General features: G+C 53.7%; 2 protein-coding genes across 3 annotated transcripts; both read right to left on the bottom strand.

Moving 5' to 3' along the window:
- Positions 1-36: 36 nt before the first annotated feature.
- Positions 37-7,757, bottom strand: SLC37A4 (solute carrier family 37 member 4). Of its 2 annotated transcripts, XM_074162462.1 has the most exons (9): positions 7,445-7,757; positions 7,099-7,331; positions 5,572-5,815; positions 4,139-4,297; positions 3,750-3,835; positions 3,124-3,237; positions 2,794-2,859; positions 1,680-1,818; positions 37-1,397 (listed from the first exon to the last, which is right to left on the bottom strand). In XM_074162462.1, exons 1-9 carry the CDS (start codon positions 7,590-7,592, stop codon positions 1,231-1,233), a joined length of 1,356 nt encoding a protein of 451 aa, XP_074018563.1. In that variant the 5' UTR covers positions 7,593-7,757; the 3' UTR covers positions 37-1,230. The 2 variants fall into 2 exon arrangements, with proteins under 2 accessions (XP_074018563.1, XP_074018564.1); XM_074162463.1 differs by lacking the exon at positions 2,794-2,859 and having other exon boundaries at positions 7,445-7,592.
- Positions 7,758-7,846: 89 nt separating this feature from the next.
- HYOU1 (hypoxia up-regulated 1) lies at positions 7,847-22,943 on the bottom strand. Its single transcript, XM_074162339.1, has 24 exons — positions 22,843-22,943; positions 22,654-22,747; positions 21,054-21,132; positions 20,622-20,776; positions 20,464-20,540; positions 19,406-19,587; positions 18,699-18,814; positions 17,761-17,944; positions 17,216-17,350; positions 16,329-16,411; positions 16,097-16,229; positions 15,578-15,765; positions 15,175-15,313; positions 15,025-15,085; positions 13,693-13,775; positions 13,108-13,290; positions 12,761-12,960; positions 12,508-12,595; positions 11,807-11,929; positions 11,338-11,471; positions 10,759-10,843; positions 10,046-10,298; positions 9,133-9,216; positions 7,847-8,650 (listed from the first exon to the last, which is right to left on the bottom strand). Exons 1-24 carry the CDS (start codon positions 22,904-22,906, stop codon positions 8,589-8,591), a joined length of 2,985 nt encoding a protein of 994 aa, XP_074018440.1. The 5' UTR covers positions 22,907-22,943; the 3' UTR covers positions 7,847-8,588.
- Between the last annotated feature and the right edge of the window lie 84 nt (positions 22,944-23,027).

The following is a 23,027-nucleotide window of genomic DNA, read 5'->3' on the forward strand; positions in this document are numbered from 1 at the left end:
GCTCGTGCCGTTCCCCGTAAGACGACCACAGCCCTTGTGACACTGCTCCATTTTTATTTCACAGATAGTAGAAGATCGTAGAATTAAGTACAAAATGTAATTCACTTCCATTGTTTTAATTAAGGCTGGCTACCTGCTCTTGCAACCGAGCTGTTCAGCAAAGCACCCGTGTGCAGGTTCTTCACGAGCTGAACTTGCCTATTCCGGGACCCTAAAGCAGTAAATCCTTTTGGGAAAAAACAAGTATTCAACAAAATTCCAGTTAAAAACCTGAGAGTAGTTATTGCAGAGAGCGCTGGGCCTGGCTCTCAGTGGGGGCTCCGCTCAGAGGTAGCCAGTTCCCTCCCTGCAGCCCTGAGAGACGCAGCTCAACCAAAAACATCCCAGACTGTGCTGAAAAAAACAAAAGCTGATGCCAGAAACAGGGGTTTTCAGGAAACCCAGCGGCTGTCGTGATGCCTGCTGCCGGCTCAGTTTTCTGGCCGATTCCCCGTGAGCAGCCGCGGCAGCAGCTGCCTCCCTCGCTAATCATTAACGGCATGTGCGGAGAGCCCAGCGGGCGGGATGGGCTCCGCAGACAGAGCTTCTCTAAACGCTTGCCCCCGACATGCCAAGAATTTCTTGGAAACCTGCCTATTCCTAAGCGCTGCCACGGCCCCCGCACCCCCCTCCCATTCCTCCCCACCGCCGAGCCTGGGCAACGCTACAGCCGCACCGCTCAAATCAACCACGAGGCCGAACCATTGTCATCATCACCGCTTGCTGCTCTGCCAGCCTTGTGGGGCTGAGAGTGTGCCGGGAGCCCCGGGATGGGGCGGACGGTCGCTGCAGCACCCCTGGAAAACGGGGCTGAACTGGTAATTAACGGGCAAGAGGAACAGTCAGGACAAAACTAAAGGTGACGGCGGCTGGAGCCGGTCCTTTCAGAGCACGTTCAGTGGAGAAGCCGCGGAGCCTGCTCGCTTCACCAACAGCGCTGTGAGGAGGAGGTACAGTGAAATCATCGCAGCTGTAAACGAGCTGAATTATCACATTTTGAGAGGGAAAAAAAAAAAAAAAAGTGATGGGTAGCGGGAACCTTATGCCCTGGGGCACGAGACAGTGGGTGAGACACTGAGAGACTTTTATCGAGGTTGCACCAATAGGTAACTCACTCCTAGGCCAGTTAAACCCAATACGGGCAGCGCTCACGTCGGCGCAGGAGCATCCCCGACGCCACGCGGCTCGTCCTCAGTCAGCCTTCTTGGGGACCCGGCCCATCTTGGTACGGATGTTCCGCAGGAGGAAGAAAGCCATGGTGCTGGCGGTGCAGGTGATTTCGGCCACCCAGAAGGCTGTGGCCCAGCTGTAGTGCTTGGCGATGGTGCTGAAGGGCAGCCCGGCCAGAAAGCCCCCCACTGCAAGGAAAAACAAACAGAAAAATAGCAATGCTAAATTGTCTTAATTTTATCTGCTAATACTTCCTTTTGCATGCATAAAAATTCCTGGTTTGAACTTAAAGCACAAGCAAAAACCCACCAGGGGCAGCAGGAAGCTTCCTTGAGGCTCCCAGCTCTACTCCCTCTGCTCCTCGGTGCCTTCCTGCCATCCATGACCTGGCACCCAGGGGCCAGACCACGCTTCATCCAGAGCACACCCGGGTTCTGTTTGTGTTTTTTGGGGAAAAGGGCAGTACTCACCGTTGGCCATGAGGGCCACTATGGCGTGGGAGGTGCCGCAGAGGTTGGCAGGGGCACTTTCGTTGGCAATAACCCCGAAGAGGGCGATGGGCCCGTAGGAGGAGAACCCAAACACGGCTCCCAGCGTCAGGATCCACAGCTGTCGAAACAAGATCGGGTCAGAAAGGGGATCTGGGCACCTCACCCCATCGGTCAGCAGCTGCTGACAGATCTCGGGCCCCATGCGCGGGGTTGTGACATTTTCGGGCTGAGGGCAGAGCTCAGACACAGCCCAGCTCCACTGCACCCTCCCATCGGCCAGCGCGAGCCCTCCTCTCTCCCGCGGTTCTGTCCCCTGCGCCCTGCACACAGGATACGTGCTGCTTTGCTAGAAAGAACCAGAACTTCCACGAGAGATGGGCAACGAGCCCGTGAAATCACAGAAGAGCGCTGTGAATCCAGGCCCTCGTAAAAATGATCCTGGAAACACTGACTAAAAGCGTTTCTCATTTTAGATGCCAGCGGCCGATCGAAGCATCGTTATTTGTGAGCAGCCACTATCTGATAACCTCTGTGTGACCACACACACACAAACACATCCAACAAGCCCCAACAGCGTGAACGTCAGCATTAGTTTATGCTCTAAGAAATCTCCCGGGCTCAGAATTTATCAGTTGCTTGTGAAAGGACAACAAAGGGCAGGGAACGTGACCGTCTCAGGACTGCAGCAGGCTTTTTGACCGATAAACACCATTTCAGGATGCCCAGAAGCAAGTAGGTGCCATCTCATTTTCCAGAAGGCAACAAACACAAAGAGTTAGGAAACCAGTTGCCAGAGTTAAGCAGAAACAGCCTCATTCCTTCCAACCTCACTCACGAGACCCCTGAATCGGCTGCATTTTACCTGACAAACAAACGTCCTCAGAACCTTCTACACTAAAACATTTTATATTCAGGCTTTTCAAGTCAGTCAGTGTGATCAAATGATGAGAAGGTTTCTTTTACAAAACTTACAGTAATCTTCTCAAAGCCCTGGTTCTAAGTTCTGGGTGCTAACCAGCCTCCCAGGAGAGGGAAAGGGCAGATCAGCGAAAGCAGAAACAGGCAGAGGGAGAAAAAAAGGCAAGGCAGAAACCTCATGTTCTTTCAGGCCTGTAAGATCAGCTAGAGGTTGCAAGGCTACAGTCCAGAAGGGATTTTCCTGAAGAAGAAAAAAAGAAATAGGAGAAAAGAGGTTTCATTTATTCAGCAATCATTCAGGCAGATGCAAGTCACACCTACGCTACGGCTGCCCGAGCCAGCGGAGGCGGCAGCGACAGCCCACACCAGACTCGGCTTCTCTGCAGCGCAAACAAAGGGAATCCAAACCTACAGCTCTTGGGAAAGGCGAAGAAAACAGCCACACTCCCTACCATCACACTCCTCACCGCTGAAGAGCCGTCCCTACAGCTCCTGGCGACGTTACCTTGGGAGAGTCGCCCGTCACCGTGACGCGGAAGAGGAACATGGACACACACATCCCGGCCATCATGGAGAGCAGTAGCGTGTGCCGAGGGTTCCCGTAGCTTGACAGACCCACCTGGAAGGGAAACCGAGGGTCAGGAACTCCCATTTTATGCTGGGAGTAATTAACGCCGTCCACACAGCCCAGTCGGAAACGCGGACGGCACAGCCAAAGCACGGCTTTTAGCAAAGCCTCTTGGTTTGGTGTAAGGGCCGCCCGCAGTCAAACTGTGCTAAACGAGCAGCTCTTAGTGATGAATGACACTTCTGTTATCAACTGCGCCCTATTTCCACCCTGAATTTGCCTTCAGAATCCACCACTGGGTCTTAACATGGGTTTTTTTTCAGGCAGAAGAGGTGTCGACAACCAGATCTCCTTCAGCATGGAAATCCGGAGAATGCAGTAAAGCTGACAAATCCAGCAGATCAAACACCTCAGACCCGAGAGGCGTATCATGATCCCTAACATCGGCATATGTTTCCCAGCACATTCACAAAGCAAGCCAAAAACAAATGTAGAAATTCAGAAGTGGCTCAAATTGACACTGTGTCAACTGCCCAGCGCGGCGGAGGGCCTGGATTACTTACTCTCGCTACCGCTCTGTCGGAAAGGTACCCAGCAGCGATGCTTCCCACTAGGCCCCCAATCTCCAGGGCGCTCATGTAGGAACTACCTGGAACGCAGGCGAAGCAAGAAGAGGTTGTCAGGTTCAGTCACAACACGCTTTAGACCACGCTCAACCGCTGTCAGCTCCCCCCAAGCTCAGAGCAGCTCTGCTGGAGAAGACCCTGCGGCTCATCCTGGTCCAGGAGGGCCCTGGCACAAGAAGGCACCGGGGCACACAGTGACTGTGGCAGCGAGTCGGTTCAGTAACTACGTGTATCTGAACAGACAGGCAGGAGGTGAGCAAGGTCCCTCAGATGGAGGTGCCTGTGTCCTTGTGCTGTACCCAGTCGAGCACAGCTTTGCATCTTACCCACAAGCATGGATTGTCCCCTCTCCTGGATGAGGAAGAGCTGTCCCCAGTCGGTACAGCACGTTTTCACTCCAAAAACCACCAGGTAGCCCGTGGAGAGCACCCAGAGGTACGGGGAGAGCAGCAGCTCTGTCAAAGTGCTGTTGTCGCTGGAGGAGCCTGTCGGGAAGATGAGGAGGAACATTATTACTGCCTGAGCTCAGCTACTGAACCACAGTGGCACCACAGACACGCTGCAAGCAGGATTCACGCACAAGAACATCCTTACAGGGGAGATTCTCAGAGTTATTGGGAGTGACTGGCTCTACTTTCCCCTTGTTCTGGGTTTGCTGCGATTTCAGAATCTTTTCTGTCAATTTATTCCACATTCATTACAGATTTCAAAAAGAACAATCAAAGCACTACTCCCGGTAACTCTCTGTATTGCGGTTGCCAATAAACCCTTTGCAAAGGCTGTTAGAAAAAGGATCTGCTTCTCCAGATTTCACGGTAACACTTTTAAGCTCTGCCCGCGGAAGCCACTGCACAGACCCAAACACAGATGCTGACGTTCAGGCATTACCTTCGTTTTTGCATCGGCCGTCCCAGAACGCCTCCAAACCCACCCTCCCCAGAGACGCTCTGGGGAAGCAATGTTGGGGTTTGCACACAACGAGGTCCAGCCCAGCAGCGCGGGCACCACAGGACGGTGTGGAAGGTGGGTTAAGCTTCCTTTGAAACCCCACAGCAAACCTCTGTTGCAATCTCCTCTACCTGTTCCACTTTCAGAGCAGCACCAGCTCAGTGGCCTGAACAAACATTTACTAATGATATGTCCTGGGCTGGGGCAGAAAACACTGAGCAGAGTCCACCGCCAGCCAGGGGTCACAAGAAGCCACAGCAGGGTGAGGGGAGAACTGCCTGTCCGCGGCTAACGGGGATGAAAGGAAGGTCGGGCTCGAGGAAGCGTTCCCTGCTGCTGTGTTTTAACTCTCTCTCCAGCATTACCTGGGAGACTCGCTCACAGTCTGAGCAAATAAAGCTCTGAGAAAACAAGGGCACCGTTAGGAACACATTACACAGATGGAGAAATGATGGAGAGATGAAAAAGCCAGCCACAAGCGCCTCAGTGACGCACACACGGTCACCAACAGAACCGATGGGGGCCTGGCTCTTCCTCCACTGCTGCACTTTGCTGTGACAGCCCCAGGAGCCCGGACACCGGCCCCGTCCCGTGAGGTTACGCTGGGGCTTGGTTTACAGGAGTTATAACTAACGCAGCACAGTTACCATAATAAAGCTGCCAAAAACAACCCCTCACAGATATCACAGTGGTGTGGGGAGGTGGGAAGGACGGAGGTCTTGGCACACCGAGAGATGCATTTGTGCCACAACACAGAGAAGGCACCGCATCTTCCCCCGCGCTGCCGCTCACAGTGAAGCCCTGTGCTCACCTTTCTTCCCTTTCTTGGCTCCTTGGTCGATGTTGGGCAGCCCAACATCCGACGGCTCGTTCTTAATGAGGAGAAGGCAAACAAAAGAGACGACAACGCAGATGAGGCCGGAGAAGGACAGCGTCATGCGCCAGTCGTAGTTCAGAGAGACGAGAGCAGCGACGATGGGGCCCAAGCCTCCGGCCAAGTTCATGCTCGTGGACAGGATCGCCCACCAGGTCCCGAACTGGGAAGGCTCGAACCACTGCGCAATGACAAGGAAAAGGGTATGAGATGTGAGACAGAGCAACATTGCACCTGGAATTCCTCATCATGGCCCACGCTGTGGGTTTGGGGCAATTCTAACCCAAATCTACAAAAGCTGACAGAGGGAGCACCCACTCCCTGCTACCTCAGTCCTGCAGAGAACCCCAAACGTCAGGCAAGTGCCAGCCACAGGAGCTGGACGGCCGCTCATGCTGCGAGCCAGCTCGGGGTCATTTCCATTTAGAGATGCTGAAACCGAGCCGTGGGGCAGGAGAGGCAACTGTAAGAGCGTGCAGTTCCACGTACTCACTTGCTGGGAACAGCGTCCTCCTGGAAAGCTCTGCTGGCACCGCACCGCGGGGACGAGCAGGAGGCACAGACTAACTTTAGGACTCACTGTCACGTTAAGTATCGGGCACAACAGACTCTGCATCGCACCCTGCGCTTGGGCTGGAGCCACCGGGGTGGTGGCTGTTGGCAAGGAGACCCCCCGAGGGCTGCATTTGGCTTCAGAAAGCACTGCGTGTGCAATTTCCGTTACTTGGGAACCCCTTTCTGAGCACACAACCATCCCGGGCGGCCCTTCCCTCCCCAGCCAGACGAGGCCAGATGCCTCACCAAAAGGCAATGCAGTTGTTTGTCTCTCCTTGTCCTACAAGGACCTGCGTTCTGGGGTTTTACATCCTCCTAGAGAGGTCAGCAGGCAGCTCCCTCCTTCCCTTCCACCCTCGGGCAGAAATCAATCTGTTCCATTCAGGTTGCCACAAACCCCAGACGCAGCAGCTCAGATTGAGAGGCTCAACTCATGCTATTCTGCCGTATGTCGCCCGATTTTCTACCTGAACAGCCCACAGTTTGCAATTCCTGAGTTTTCCGAGCGCGCAGATGGAATTCTGCTCCTTGCCCCTTGCCCGGCAGCAAACTGCTGCCACGGCAGCGAGACAGGCAGAGCTTCGCACGCTCAAAATACCAGATTCCACCAAAGGACGACTCTTAAGGGGCAGAAGGTTTGCTCTACCAAAAACGTCACTTATCAAACCAAGCTAGAATCGAGGCACGGCAAGGCACGGGCTGACAAGCTTTTCAATCTTTGCTAGAACAAGCAGAACCTTGTGCAGGGAAACTCACTCCACGGGCAGAGGAAAGCCCAGCTGGTGAGTTTGACCTCGAAAGAGGCTGGAATAGGTGCAAATTCCTCTGAGTTCGGACCGAGCTCCTCCCGCACAGACCAGAGAAGAGCCGTGAGACGTTCCCCCCTCGCCCTTCCCAGCAAACACTCACCTTCCGCAGCACCTTCCCGCAGGGCGGCCAGCCCAGCCCCTGGGCCAAGCCGTTGAGGAACCAGAGCCCGGCAAAGGCGGCGACGGTGGAGCTGCAGGAGAAGCCCAGGTTGACCAGCCCCACCATCAGCAGCCCGCAGGAGAAGAGCCAGCGGGCGCTCAGCTGGTCCGAGAGGACGCCGCTGATGAACTTGCTGATGGCGTAGGCCGCGGACTGGCTGCTGGTGATGAGACCTGCGGCGGCAGAGCCCCCGGGGCGCCTCAGCCGGGCGGCACGGCCACCGGCCCGGTAACGGCAGCACCGGGGGGAACGGGGAGGGACCCGGGGGGTGGGTCCCGGCACTCACCCAGCTCGTCCTTGCCCAGCGGCACCTCGGCCATGACGGCGGGCATAACGAAGGAGAAGGTTTTGCGATTGAAGTAGTACAGCGTGTACCCCACGAACATAGCCGCGAAGATCACGGCCCGGTACCGGCCGTACCCGCCGGCCGCCATCCCGCCGCGCTCCTCCGACGACGGGTCAGGTCAGGTCGGGACGAGGCGGCCGAGCCCCGGTCCCGCGAGCCCAGCGGGCGGCGACACCGGGGACGGGACGGGACAGAACGGGACCGGCGGCTGCTCCCGGCTCCTGCCGCTGCCCCGGCCCCCGCCGCCCCGCCCGGAAATCCCGCCCCGCCCCGCCGCTCCCATTGGTCGCCGGGCGCCGCGCCCCGCCCCCGGCCCGCCCCGCACTTCCCGGAAGAACCGTTAAACACCCGGAAGTGTCATTTTTATTCTCGGTTGAAGAGACCCAAATGGAGAACAGCCTCAGGTGCACAGAGACAGGCGGCGCCCGGCGGCGGCGGCGGGTCGCGATGGAGGCGGAAGGAGGAGAATTATGATTAATTTGCCCCGGTTTGGCTGTGATTACCTTTGCCCGGCCCCGGGCCCCGCTGACCCCGTCTTTCAGTCCCACGGCGCTCGGCCCAGCCCTTTCCGAGCTTTTATCTCACCGTGAACGATAAGCGCCATCATTTTATCAAGGGATTGTGGGCTCCATCGGGGAGAGACACCCCAGCACCAGGGTGTGGAAAAGGGACACTGACCCCCTCCCATCCCACCACCCCATCCCCTCTCCTTTGCAGAGACACCCCCTCAACGGACCCCCCGTCCCCACGGCGGGGGCGCGGGAGGGGGTCTACGCTCCAAATGACCCCCTAAAGCTGGAGATGGTTCAAAGTCACGGGGGTGACTCGGGTTCGGAGACGGTTCTGGGTGGGCACACCCCCACCCTTAAACACATAATAAAAAAAACAAAACAAAACAAAACCCAATTCACTAAGTTAGTAGCGGCAAAATCCTCAGAAAGAAAAAATAAAATGTACATCTCTATCCCATTGTGCTGCCAGGCTGCTGCGTTCCAGGTACACTGTGCCTAACCCAGTCCATCATAAAAACAAGAATGTAACCATGAAATAAATAGATGTTGACACTAGTGGGATTCCAGGGCTGTTATAACTCATCATTTTTCCTGTTTTCTCCTCCAGTTTCTGTCTTCTTCTCTTTTTGGTACCCTGTGTAATGAAGGAAAAGCCGTTACAGGCTGCGGCATGTTTTACAGCACAAAAAGCAGGGCTGAAGCCCCCGATGTTTGTTTGGTATTTCACCAAACTCCGGCCTATGGTAGAGGGGTCAGGGGATGCTCTGAGGGCTCGTACTCGGCTCCCAGGGGCTGAAGATGCTGCTGCTCTCACTATTGGGCAGAATAAACCTGCTCATCAGGCCCTTAACGAAGGTGGGCTGACACCTAGGCACTGGCCACAGCGCACAGCGGCTGAGGCAGCGGCACATTTTAACTCGACACTGAACAGTGAGAAGGTAGGAGCAGCGGGGAACCAAAATTTGTGTGTTCCTCTTTGCAGAATTAACAATTCCTTTGCAATCGGGGCTTCTACCATCCTCATGCCTCCCACAGCCACAGCCGTGGAGAGTAGCTCAGGGACAACCGGCACTCACAGCGACCACATTCCAGACCGTCAGTCGAACCGTTACTCACCGGAGTCTGATCCAGGCTCATCACCTGTTGCTGCTTTCTCAGCTGTAGGAGGTTCCTTGGCTGGACCCACGTCCTCAGGTTTGTCTGTTTAAAGCAGAAAGAAACAGCACAAGAGTTTTGGGAGAACATAGAGGAGATTAGGCACGGGGTGAGGTTTGTGACCATGCCAGCCATGGCTCCTCAGCAGGGCTGCAGTGACCCGCTTTCTCCGTGGCGCTCTCACACCCAGAGAAGCACCACAGAACTGCTCCTTATTTCTCACTGCCTCTCTTTGCCAGGCGCTACGTCCCTGGAAGCCCCGGAGATTCACTGCTTGCACAGACAAGTCACCTTTGGAGCTGTGACCACAAGCAGCAGCTCTCACTCAGGCCAGGGGAACCGGCAGGGAACTCTGCTGACAAACAGCAGATTTAAAAGGAATGGGGAGCTCAGAACCTGAGGATCTTTAAAAAGTTCAGAAAACTCCAAGTCTTGGTGCCCCAAGAAATTTTTTATGTTTTTTCCTGGGGTCCATCTAAGCCAGAAACCTTTCTCATCAACAGGTCATTCTGTTCCTTGACACAGGACATGACCTTGAACACTTGCTGTGGACACCCAGAAGGGAACGGATGGTTTCTCTGCCTTAGGGGGCAGCCAGCGGCCCAGAGCGACACTGACCAACCACCCTGGGAAGTTTGTAAACACCTCCCCTTCCTTCACAGAAAAAACCCAGACAAATGCTGGGGGAAGAGGACATCGCCATACCTGGATTTTCCAGCTGTTTCTGAAAACTAAGAGGTGGATCACTTGATCCTGCAGTTAACTATTGTCCTCACTTATTTATCTCCCTTTCACCCAAAGCAGGGAAACACAAGTGTTACACGTGGTAATTATACACCAGAAGTTAAATACTCGCTCCCCACCCGCTCCTTACCTTCCTGTTTCCCCTCCGTGGGAGGGATAGTGTTCTCGGTCTCAGAGGTGGCTGTACCATTCTTGCCTGACTCCGGTTTTGTGGTGTTCTTCTCCTTTTTGGGCTTGGGTTTGGCAAACTTGGCTTTATTCAGAAGATACTGCACTTCCCTGTCCAGGGCTGCCATCTTGAGCTCTATGTCCTTGGAGAGCAGGACGGGTTTCTCCGTAGGAGAGAGCTTGTTCTGCTCAGCCAGTGTCTCGTTTTTCCAAGTCTGTGGGACAGGAGGGAAGAGGTGCTTTTCGGATGCTTTTTGGTTCTAGGAACCACTGTATGTTACAGCCTCTCCCCGTCACCGTACTCAGGGTAACGCTGCTCCCCGCTGCATTTCCAGTGGCTCCTGAACTACCCAGACACAGGGCAAACTGAAGGAACGGAGCCCTCAAAACCCAGCCTCTGCTTTTAAAAGCTGCAGCCGGACTCCTGGGCTACCCCACTGCTCCTGGAGACAAGTGCCCACGCGCAACACAAGAACCATTATCCCTCCAAAGCAGCCTGGAGTCGAGCTGGGCATTAGAAACACTGAAATATGGTTTGCAGGGGGCATGGAAACAAGACAAGCACACCCTGTTCCACAACCCTGAGTGAAAGAACACGACCTGTTCCTTTGGGCAGGAAACACAACCTGAAGGGCCACCCCCGCCCTCCCCCAGAATCATTTGACCCGTTATTACCGTTGTCTCATTGATGGCTTTTTCCAGTGTACTCAGTTCCACTTCTGTGAATATCTGGTCAGACTCTGGAATCATTCGGGCACCCCTGGAAGATAAAGAGAAAGTTTATTTCCACTAAACCACACAGATTGTGCCTTGGCAACTCCATGTTTATGGCTCCTGCAATCATAACAATTACTGGCCACTGCACATGCTTACCAATTAGTGCATTTTACAGTTACGTGTCCTGCATCTGCAGGAAACAGAGCCCTAAATCAATCTCTGGGTGCTGAGGACAGAACACAAAGCAGCAAATGCAGCTATCATGAGATTAGAAAAAACGGGGAAGACAGAAAAAACCAAGGCCATTGGACCAAGAGGGAAAAATCTGCTTGTAAATGGTGGGTACAGCGTAGGATGGTTCCTGCCCCCCCGGTTTAAAGAGAGCTTCTATTAATGGGCTCAGCAGAACTGAGCAGGGTTTTGGGCTCTTCTCAAGAAGCGCCAGTGACTTTCAGCCCACGTTGGGTCTGGCTCTGTTCTGTGGCATCTCTGACACCATCATCTGCCCGACCCCCCTACCCAGCGGCTCCCTCTTACTTGAGAAAGATGGTCGAGTGGTTGAGCAGACTCTCCAGGGCAGCCAAGCGTTCTGGCCACTTTCTCCTTTCCTCCACACGGAAGAAAAGGTTCCTACAAAGCTTTTTCAGCTCTGAAAGCTTGTCTTTCAGCTCCTGCAAATGGGGGAGAGGGGAAAGGAGATGGTTAGGTTGTCCGCTGTCTAACACCGTAAACCTCAGAACTGCAGTTTTTGTTGTTCTATCAAATATACTATTTCAATAGAGTAAAAAGAGGCAGGTGGACTCGAGAGGTTCCTGCTGAAGCTGGTGAAGAGGCACCCACGGCTGGAAGAACTTCCCATTTTGTTCTGTGCGTAATGCACTGAGGAAGCAAGAAACTTCCAAGAACCAGATTTTGAGGGATCAAGAAGGATCAATGCTCTCTCAGCCCACATGCTCCCTCCCACGCCAGGGACAGTGACCGATGTCCCAACCCTGTGCAGAGATACCTTTGTTGCAGCTGCGTAGCCCTCCTCCTCCATCCAACTGGAGGCCTCGCTGAGCTTTTTGGAAATTTCTTCTCTCTGCTCCTCTGTCGAGACAAACTGATACTCCTCCTGGTAAAGCTTGTCCTGGAAATAACAAAGCAAGTGCTCCCATCAGATACCACTGGAAGCACAAAACAACTGGGCCGCCCACTTGCAACTGGGCTGGACTGGGAGCTCCTGGGGATGCGCTGGCCCCAGGAGATTCCCATTCAACCCTCCCAGACCTGGGCTCTGGCTCCTGGCATCACCAGGGGCGCGATGGTAATACACCCCGTATCTGATGGTAAAGCTGCACTAACCACGCTGCTTTCACACACGCTTAACATCATTTGCCTCCTCTGCACAAGTTCCTGAGAAGCTGTAGGGTCTTTACAGCCCAACTGTTCCAAAACGCAGAGCTAAGTGCACTAAGTGATACTGGAAACCCAGAGTTTAACGTGTGAGACACCCTGAAGGAAAGCGTTCATTCTGTATCGAGGAAACCTCCCAATTCCACGTGGGCTTGGGAAGCCTAATCGCAGCAGAAAAAGAGACTGAAAGATGAAAGCTGGGCTCTTCAAACCAGCTTCCCCCCACTCAAACCACTCCCCCACATTCGGATCAGCCAAGCTGCGTAAGACACTTCTACCTGGAATTCTCATTTCTTCACATCCCTCTCTCACCTGGGTCTCAAAGATGAATGACTCCAAGCTGTTGGCTGATTTTTCTCTTTCCTGTTTCTCTAGATCTCTGACTGTCAAGTCTTGGAGTCTAACAGGGGAAGAGAAGAGAAATCAAAGGTAGCAAGTATCTTTAGATGTGCACAACACCATATACATCAGCCTCTGAGGAGAGCAGCGCCACGGGAGCTATCACCGCTCCAGAGCCATTCGCTTCCTCCATCGAGAGCTTTAACCAGAGCCATTTTAAATGTACTTTTTCATGGAGCTCTTCAGTTCCTCCTCCAGCAGGTCAGGGACATCGTTCACATCCAGCTCCATGGTGATCTCATGGACAAGCTTCTGCTTCTTGGGCGCTTTGATCTTCTTCTCTTCCTCCGTTTTGGTAGCTGTGCTGTCGCTGGAACTTTTGGACGATTCTTCCTCTTTTGCAGTTTCTCTGTTTTCTTTGGGATCCTGGAACAGGTAAAACACATTCTCAGGCAAGGGAGCAGATTTGCACATTTTGCAACTTTTTTTTTCCAGGGAAAAGAAGGGAAAGAAGAATTTCACTAAGGAAATTGCACTGAAATCCCAGTCCCATTCCTTCAACCTGATGCTCACCTGAGACTCTGATTTCTCGCCTTCTTCCTTTTTCTGGGACTCTGCTTTCGGAGGGGCAGTTTCTGCCTGGCCTGCAGACTGCTGCTTCTCTTCTCCCCGCTCTTCATCTTCTGTGCTGCTTTTCTGCTCTTGTTTCTCCCCCTGCTCCTCTTTACCTGGTTCTGCCAGGCTCTCTTCTTCCTCCTGCTCCCCACAGGCAAGCAAAGGGGAAAACAAAACAGTGTTTTTAATGGAGAAACTCTGTGCAAGTGTTTCACAGAACAGATAATTCTCTGCAAAAACCCCGTATGTACGAAAACCAGCACTCGCAGTGACTGCAGGCGTTAGCGAGGGACTGTGCTGAGCTAGAATATTGAAGAGTCCTGGAACATTAGTCCACCACTGCTGGACTTGCCAGTGACAGAGTACAAGTTTCTCTAAACACACGCCACATGAAACTCCAGAGGAACATAGGACTCCCTGGAAATATTTAAAACCCTGACGTGGTGCCAGACACCTTCAGTTCTGCTCACGTGAGCCGCTGCCCCGTCAGCACTGAAGCAAGACGCGGGGCTCCCTCCCGCTCGCAGACACCCTGGGACTCACCTGGACCGAGTCCGTCAGGTTCTCTCCCATTTCTGCCTTGGGGCCACCGCCCCCAAACAGGCTCGAGATGGTGTTTCCAAGTTCTGTCCGTGGGAGACAAAGAATCCAGAATATTATATACCCAAAGGAGGAATAAAGTCACCTGTGGCCCTCAGTTCTTCCCCTCACAACCACAGCGACCACAAGGCAGCTCCCGTGGTGGTATAGGTTTGCTAATACACTCCAGAAACCCATCCTTCCCTGACCTCCCTTTGTGTTTTTCTGTGCACAGACACGTGGGGCCTCTGCTGGAATGAGACCTGAAACTTGTAACTTCAACCAAAAAGCTTCAGGCTCCAACCCGTGGCTGCATCTCCCATCCCCGCATCTCCCCCTTGCCTCCCAGCACACGGATTTCCAGCTCCTCTCTAGAGGGGACCTGTGCTCTGAAACTTGAGGATTGCAGAGCACAGACCGGGCGCCACAACCCAGAGAGTGAGAATCATAGAATCACAAAATCATAGAATTGTCTGGGTTGGAAGGGACGTTTAAGATCATCTAGTCCAACCATCAACCTAACTCTGATAAAAACCATCACTAAACCATGTCTCTAAGCACTACGTCAGCCCGTCTTTTAAATACCTCCAGGGACGGTAACGGTTTTAAATTGGAAGAGGGGAGATTTAGATTAGATACCAGAAAGAAATTCTTTGCTGTGAGGGTGGTGAAGCACTGGAACAGGTTGCCCAGAGAAGCTGTGGATGCCCCATCCCTGGAAGTGTTCAAGACCAGGCTGGATGGGGCTTTGAGCAACCTGGTCTGGTGGGAGGTGTCCCTGCCCACGGCAGGGGGGTTGGAACACGATGATCTTTAAGGTCCCTTCCAACTCTAACCATTCTATGATTCTATGGTGCCTCAACCACTGCCCTGGGCAGCCCATTCCAATGCTTAATAACCCTTTCAGTGTAAAAATTTTTCCTAACATCCATCCTAAACCTTCCCTGGCACAACTTGAGGCCAGAGAAGGGAGAATGCTGTGGATGCAGGACTTCCCTTCAGGGCAGACCTCCCCAGATCAGCAGCTGTGGCCGAACACACAGGACACAGCTCCTGTTGTTCTAGTTGCAGTGTGTGCCACAGCCACCTTAGGAGCGTATGGCATTCCAGAGTTCCTGGCAGCCACTTGCAAAGGGCTTCTAGGTATTTTGGAGCTGTACCTGCCATCAGAAGCTATGGCCGACCCTTTAATCTCCACGTCCCAAACCCACGGGCTTGCTCTGCTCAAAGAAATGCTCTGCTTTAGCTACCCCAGCTACTGTGGGTAAAACACAGATACCAAAGTTCAGCATTTACTTGTCAGCGTTGACTCCTCCTCCAGCTTGTCTTCCACCAGGGTCTCAAACACAGATTCCACCTTGGAGAGGGGAGCAGAGATTGAGTTTTAAGCAGGGACCAGAGAGAGGGGCAGAACTGGAAAATACATCCCAGCGGGGCAGTGCTTACCCGGTCAAGGCTCAGAACTCCACTCTCATCCATGTTGAAGTGAGCTTTGATGCCTTTGGATTCATAATCCGAGTGCTTCTTGAAACTGTCCCCAACTCCCTTCAGCCTCACGGTGGTGAGATTGAGAGAACCAAAGACCCTGGTGACACAGGGACGAAAGCAGAGAGAAAACTTAAGTGAACGATGCTACAGAAGAGATAACCCCTTCCCACAGCCACCTCTGCAGGGATGGAAAACTGCACAGAGTGAGGGACCAGCACGGTTCCGCTTGCTGAAGCGCACGGGACTGAGAACAGGTCTGCAAACACGCGCTGGTGGCCTGGCAGGTTCTTCAGCTGGCCACCAGTGAAGTTTTCCAGCTGGACAAACTGCACTGCCCGCTCAGACGCTGGCCTCGACTCACCGCAGGTCATCCTGGTTCAGGAAGGACAGGTCCCCGTAGTTGACGTAGAACTCGAAGTCGTCCGTGTAGCGGTTGAAAGTGATAACTTTGCGCTGCGGGTAGGGTGCCATGCGCTGGAACAAAACCCTCTTGTTGTGCTTTAAGCTCTTGGATTTATCATCCTCCTCCACCTCACGAGTGAACTCCACCTGCATCACAAACGGAAAACACGATTCAGCAACTGCAAACTGCTGCTGTGGCACCTTCCCTCACAGGCTTCCGCAGCGTTTGGCTGCTCCACCTCGGGCAACAGTCTGGGGACAGGCACGTATTTCCCAACGGATGTTTCTGTGAGCCCGGCTTCTTGGACACAGCACTTCTACAGTCGGGCCGACATTATTCTGCTTTCTTTCTTAGGTTGGCAGAGAGATCTCTGTAAGTTCCTTGCTCAAAGGAGCCCAAGGGGTCACCCGGAACGTCTCTCCCAGCACAGCCCCATCTCCCCACACCCCGCACAAAAGGCAGGAAGCCAAGGGTTACCTGGATGGGAAACACGGTGGCATCCCGAACCACGAAAGGCTTCACCTTAAAGGCTTTGCTCAGCGCCGCGGCCTGGTAGACGGCACCCATGGCAGCAGCCTCATCTGCATTGATGTTCTTGCCCAGTTCCTCTCTATGAAAAGTGAAAATCAACCAACATCAGCTTTGCGGCTGCTGCCACCAACATTGACTCATCAACAGGAGACAGACTGAAGGGGCCGCACATACTCACTTGCCCACAGCTTTCAGCAAAACCTCCTGCACTTTGGGGACCCGTGTGGCACCGCCAACGAGAATCACCTGGTCAATTCCGTCCTAGGGATTGGAAACAGTCACCTTGAGTCCAGAGAGCAGTTGAGGAAAGCCAAGTTCAGGGCTGCCTTATGGTCCTTTCCCCGCCCCCCCGACATACACCAGGACGACACGGGGAACCCAGAGTCACGTCTGCCAAATGGGGATAACGTCACCACTGCCTCACGTCACCAGAAACATGGGACTCGGCTCACAATTAGGCAGATTACAGTTTAATACCAGAGGAGCTGGTGACTGGGACAGCAAGTGGGATCAGAAGAGAGGGAGATCTGGACTCTGAGGGGTGACTCAGTGCCTTGCATGGAAAACCAGAGCCAGGAAAAAGAGATGCTCAAGGGCGTCCTGGCACCCTGGAAACCAAGCACTGAACAACACAGTGAGTCTCTCCAAAGGGCTGCAGCACGTTTGGTCCAACTGCAGCCCCCAACGGGAGCGCTCAGAGGAAAAGCCTGAACAACAATAATTCTGTTTCCAGGCGCTTTGAGATTAAACTTCGTAAGAGAGACCAGAACCAGCATCTGAGACAAAAAATAAAAACCCCAGGAAAGATCAGGGTTTCAAACCTCCGTCCCGAGGGTAAAGTTTTTAAACATAAAGAAACGTCTCCTCCAAGTCCTTTGTTTGTGGTGCACAGCGCAGGGAGCCAGGAGGGACTCCTGGCTTCAAACAGCAGCAACTCCCTGCAGTAGCCACATCACTCTATCGCAATAGTTGGCTCTTGTACCTCTGAACACCACCACTGATCGTGACATGACAGCAGCTCTGTACGCAGAGACTTCAGGCTTGTTAAAGCAGTCCCAAACCTACCAGGTTCATCTCTGCGCTGCTCAGAGCCTGCTGCACCGGTCCTGGGACTCGCTGGAACAGGTCGGAGCACAAATCCTCAAATTCTTGCCTTGAGACCTTGGCCTTGAAGTCGATGTCATCTAGGAGCCCCTCAATCTGTCCAGAAAAAACACAGCCGGAATGAAATTATTCATGGAGCGTTCTCCAAGCGAAATCTTTGCCCGATTTTCCCAGTGTGCAGAACGTTCCAGCTTCCTTCACGCACTGAGGACCTGACCACACTCATCGAACACCATGGCTCAGGCGGTGAGAGGATGGAACGTGGATGTAACAAACAGCTTCTCCCAGTGACAGTTATTTACCAAACCTCACGCGACTAACTCCATCCAGTCCCATCATTTAACCACCAGTGGTACTAAGTGGGCACAAGTTGAGGGACCACCAGTGCCACCAGCACCCCTGGAACACCAGCACCGATGCTGCAGAGGGAGACGTTCCTACATGCCTGCCCTTAACCCACCCACACTCAGTCCCAGAGGAGCTGGAAACCCTGAGAGAGGCCGGACCTGTGCCATGTGGTCAGCGTTGGCACTCAGGACGGTTTTCAGGCGATTGGCCTCCTTCAGGAGTTTGGCCATGGCCCGGGGGTTCTTCCGGACGTCTTTGGAAGGGTGCTGATCATTGAAGAGTTTTGCCAAATAGTCCCGGAGACGCAGCTCCATCTCTAAACCTCCCAGAGTACGGTCAAACCTGCGCAAAAGAACAAACAGAGATGTAACAACTTAAATAGCGTTGGAAAACAAATAAACTTTCTGTGTTACTTCACAAATACACAGAGCAGCAAGCAGTCAAAAGCAGCTGCAGTACTATCAGCTGCGATTTAATATGAAAGAGCAATAGCTGTTCCAAAAATAATGCATTATAATGAAACACAGAAAAGAAAGATTCACCACCATAACAGCCTTTGACCAGGAAACCTCATTATATTTACGGTAAAGGCCTTATTGCCAAGCATGCCAGGGGCTGAGGAGCCAAAGGGTGGCCGTCTTGTGTCCCAGGTATTTTTTTTATACAGCAGTGGAAATGTTTTGGAGTTGAAATTGCTGGGCTAGCGATTGACAGCAACCCCCCTCCTCATTCAGCCAACGCACTGCATTTTTAGTCCTCTCTGGGAGGATATTCTGCTTTTTCAAACTGACACACTCTACTTCTGTAAGTTTATAGGAAGCAGAATTAGGCTAAAATGGCTTGAAGCTATAAAAAAAAGCAAGCCTGAAGAAAATTAAATACACTGGTGGCTTCCCGGGCTCCTGGAAGCTCTCAGTTACCTTCTGCACAAGACAGTGACACCAGAATTATTACCAACCGGAGCCTTCTCGCTCCAAACATTTCCCACTCTGCCACCCAAATTACTGCGCTGAAATCCCACCTTTACAAGAGACTGTGAAACAAATGGTTTCTTTCCTGAGACCTGCGGGTTCTGTGCGACTCGTTGAACTCTTACCCAATGCCCTGGATCTGCAACTGAGGTTGGGTTCCCAAGTCCTTAGTTTTCACTGTCTGATACGTAACAATAGTACAAACAGTGCTTCCTGCTCCCATGTCGTAAAACATGATGTTCTGAAAAGAGAAGCTGGGATGGTGAAGCAGAAACACCTGGGTGTCCCCCACGAGTAAGGAAAGAGCCCACCAACGTCCCAGCCTGACGCAGGCCCAGCCTGTCCGCTCCCTCGCCCGCCTTCACACCGCAGCGGCAGGACTCCTTCTCAGATCACACACAGGGGGTGTGCAGGGTCACGCCTGACACAGGTGGACAAGAAAGTTTTTTCATCCATTTCATAGATCAGAAAACCAAGCTTTGCTCTTTCAAAGCTTCTTCAACCTCAGGAAAATCAAGCATTTCAGAGTCGGTCTTCCAACACCTTAGACAATCGCTAACGTTATTTCCCCCCAGTTGATGGGAAAGGAAGAAGCTTTACAAAAGGGGGGCTCCCAGCCACCTGCCTGCACTCCAGGAGCTCTTGGGCTTCACCACGCATTCACAGAGGGTTTCACCTCCTCCTCTTGCTGATGAGCACAGGATAACAGAGGACACTGGTTGCCCAGCAGCATCCCCTTCCTCACAGGCAAGTCCTTTAGATTTTACCTGCAGCACTCTCTCCCTGCACACAGGCGCTGGCATGGGGCTCTCTGCACCCCCCCAGCCCCTACCTGTGCGGTGGCGTTGATGTCCTTCCTCCTGAACACCCCGTAGTTGAGGGCCACGGCGGTGTTGTCGTTGATGAGCTGCAGCACCTTCAGGTCGGCCATGCGGGCGGCCTGCAGCACCGCCCTCCTCTCCGCCTGGTTGAAGTAGGCAGGGACCGTGACCACCGCGTCCTTGATGGGCTGCTCTGGAAGAGGTGCAGGGAACATGTTTTTCCATCACTGCAGCCAGAGAATCTCAGGTAAAGACTCGTACAGAATACAATCAGCAGCCAGCATTGCTAGGGGTGAATCTATCTGTGTCCTCTTGACACCGAGCAGACTTTACAGGTTCTCACAAAGCCATGTGTCCCCTGACCTCTCTTTCACACGTCAGGACACTCTCAAATGCTCTGGGGTGCCTTAGATTTCAGCAAACGTTATCTTCACAGAGACTGACTTTATCACTGGATTATGCTCACTCTCTTCAGAGCAAAAAGCCTTTGCCTGGCTGTAGTATTACTAAACAAACAACACACAGTAAATCAAACACAGCAACAAAATTCACCCAGTTCTCATTACCATGGTATTTCAGTAGCAACACCACAAGGAAAATGCATGGCAGTCCCTTACCTGTTCGCCAGTTTCACAAGAGAGGACGGGTTTTGCCTTTTAATTGTAATTCGGCTCCATCCAGACCAATTCCAACACAGTCTGCAGCAGAGCCACCTCCACCTTCCCTGGCAGATCCCTCCCAATGGGCCTCTGCTCCACTCACACACACAAGTGACAAAACACTTCACTCTTTCTCCAGAGATGGCCAGAAAGGCTTCCTCACCACAAGGCTGGGTGGGATTGGGGGTCCCTGCCCCCGAGAACGGGATTAAAACCCCAAACTCACATCGTATTAGAAACAAGCGATGACTTGATAGCTGCTAAGTCCTGCTTGCAGCCCACAGTGGAAGACACCCAACAGCCTGTTTCTAAACATCCCTGGGCTTTCAAACACCTTCAGTCTCTACTCAAATCCCATAATATACAAACACACACACAGACACCATAAGAAACGGGTAAATCCTTCCAACCTGCAAACTCCTCAGCCAGCCCACGTGAATAGTTCAGCACCATCCCCAGCATCTCCTCCGGAGAGTACTGTATTGTCCTACAAGAAACAGGCAGGAGAGAAAATTACAGCAACAACCGGAGCTGGTGGCCAACATCCCATCCAGAAGCAGCCACTCACTGGGACAGCTTGAAGATAACGGTCTGCCTTTTCTCATCCTTCACCAGTTCGTGCTCCGGGAAGCGGGACTGGTAGAGTACAATGTGGGGGTTATCCATACGCTTCCCCAGCAGATCCTGGAAGTACCTGAAGGCCACCTTGGGATTCCTTATGGACTGCAGAAAGAAAAGTACATCACCCAGCTGCACTTCTTCAGCTTCGCTGCTGTCAAACCAACCTCTCCCAAGCTACATGGTGAAGAGCTCTCGTCATGGGATTCAGGAGCACGAGGCCAGGACACAAAGAGCCAGTACCACACCAAGGAGATGAGAAGTACAGGACAAGAAATAGAACTTCCTCACTCGGACATTCATCATGAAGGACCAAGCAGTGGGAGCATAAGTTCTGCGCACAGGAACTGCAGCTGGAACAAGGAGTAGCAGGAACTCTTACCATCCCCAGCGCACTGTCACCAAAGAGACGCTCATTCTCCTTCAAAGACACGGCCACGGGTGTTTTTCTTCGTGACTCCCTGCACAGAAAGAGAGGAATAAACCAGTCAAAAGAGGTGAACGTTCGATACAGAGTCCCTGTGAGGAAGGACAGCGTCTGCGTTTCAGAAGGACGAAGGGAAGGTGCTGGGGTGTGACCAGCAGAGAGGACGACCGGACTCCGTCCATCCAACAGGCGGCAACAGCAGCACCTCCCTTCGAGGCTGTGCTGGGCAGACTGTTATTTTTCCTGTAACGCAAGAGAGCTCCACAAGAGGTGGCCCATTTCTGCCCCCACACACGCATTCACACACCAAGGTATTTCACTACGATAACCACAAGAAGGCCCTAAAGTCATCTACTGAGCTCAGCGCATGCCACCTGCTTCCAAATGCCTCCAAAAGCCTCAGAACACATTATCAGTTCTCTAACATGAGGCTACAACACAACGACTTGCCACGAGGGAGAAAGGCTCGCGAGCAGCTTTCTGGAACGTGCTGCTTTGGACTTAGACGAAACTTGCTTTATTTTTGCTTCCCTCCAGCAGAGAGCAAAGTGAGACAGTTCCCTCGTTCTACCAACGACTGCCAAGTTTCAGGCAGCCGGGTGAAAAGTCTGTCTATTATCTCTCAGTCTAGACTCCCAGTAAACAAGGATGCTCCGGACCGTACATCCTCTCCCAGCTGCGGGTTTTCTCCTATTCAGCATCTTGGGGATGGGCTGCAGCGACAGCAACCAAGTGAAAGGAGACCTTTATCTGCTTCACAAACGAGCTGCAGCCAAGCAAACCTGTGTCTGAGCTCCCTCAAAGAGAACCGAGAATCAGGCTTCTTAACCGGAGAGGTGAGAACATGATACTACACCCTGTCACATCTGAACCGCATCCGCCCCTCTGCTCCGCTCTGGGGAGACCCCCCTGCAGCGCTGCAGCCACCAACATCAGGACACAGACCTGTTGGAGTGGGGCCAGAGGAGTCCACGGAGATGCTGGGAGGGCTGGAGCCCCTCTGCTGTGAGGACAGGCTGAGAGAGTTGTGGGGGGGTTCAGCCTGGAGAAGAGAAGGCTCCGGGGAGACCTTGGAGCCCCTTCCAGTCCCTAAAGGGGCTCCAGGAGAGATGGGGAGGGACTCTTGATCAGGGAGGGGAGCCATAGGAGGAGGGGGAAGGGTTTGACACTAAAAGAGGGGAGACTGAGATGAGATGTGGAGAAGAAATTCTTTGCTGTGGGGGTGGTGAGAGTCTGGCCCAGGTTGCCCAGAGAAGCTGTGGCTGCCCCGTCCCTGGAGGGGTTCAAGGCCAGGTTGGAGGGGCTTGGAGCAACCTGGTCCGGTGGGAGATGTCCCTGCCCAGGGCAGGGGGGGGGTCCCTTCTACCCAAACCATCCCACGACACCCTTAATAACGCAGGGGCCGGTTTCTTGCTGAAGAGGCCCCCGGTGCGGCCCAGCCCCCCGAGAGAGTGTCACCGACTCTCGTCCGCTGCACTCGGAGCCCCCCGTTACCCGGTTGGGCCGCCCCAGCCCCGGCGCGGCGGGTACCGGTCCCCCCGCCCCCGCCGCTCACTTGTTGAGGACGATCTCCATGGGCACCCCGGGCTTCACGATGGCGATCTTCATGGACTCGCTGCCCACGTCCACCGACATCACTGCCACCGCCTCTGCCGCACAGACACCCGCCGGTGAGACCCCGCACCGCTCCGGCCGCCTTCCCGCTCCCCCCCCGCCGCCCCCCGGAGCCCCGTGGCGGCCGTACCTGCGGCGGGCAGGCAGCAGCAGAGGAGCAGCCAGCCCAGGGCCCAGCAGGCCGCCCGCGCCATCCTCGCCGCCCTCCGGACCCGAAACCGTCCCGGCTCCGGCCCCGGCGTCTCGCGCAGCCGCCGGCCCCGCACGCGGCGCCCGCTCATTGGCGCGTCCCGCCGGCCCCGCGGCGCCGCGCGC

The sequence above is a fragment of the Numenius arquata genome, chromosome 22 (genome assembly GCF_964106895.1).
Source record: "Numenius arquata chromosome 22, bNumArq3.hap1.1, whole genome shotgun sequence".
NCBI classification, from domain to species: domain Eukaryota; kingdom Metazoa; phylum Chordata; class Aves; order Charadriiformes; family Scolopacidae; genus Numenius; species Numenius arquata.

Coding starts and splice junctions, on each gene's coding strand:
- SLC37A4 (XM_074162462.1), bottom strand. CDS start 7,592: ATGGCGGCCGGCGGGTACGGCCGGTACCGGGCCGTGATCTTCGCGGCT. Junction 4,298..5,571: donor AGCCAAGAAAGGGAAGAAAG/GTGAGCACAGGG, acceptor TCTTCCCGACAG/GCTCCTCCAGCGACAACAGC. Junction 2,860..3,123: donor TGACGGGCGACTCTCCCAAG/GTAACGTCGCCA, acceptor TTTCTTCTTCAG/GAAAATCCCTTCTGGACTGT.
- HYOU1 (XM_074162339.1), bottom strand. CDS start 22,906: ATGGCGCGGGCGGCCTGCTGGGCCCTGGGCTGGCTGCTCCTCTGCTGC. Junction 21,133..22,653: donor ATGGAGATCGTCCTCAACAA/GTGAGCGGCGGG, acceptor CTTTCTGTGCAG/GGAGTCACGAAGAAAAACAC. Junction 8,651..9,132: donor TGAGCCTGGATCAGACTCCG/GTGAGTAACGGT, acceptor TTCATTACACAG/GGTACCAAAAAGAGAAGAAG.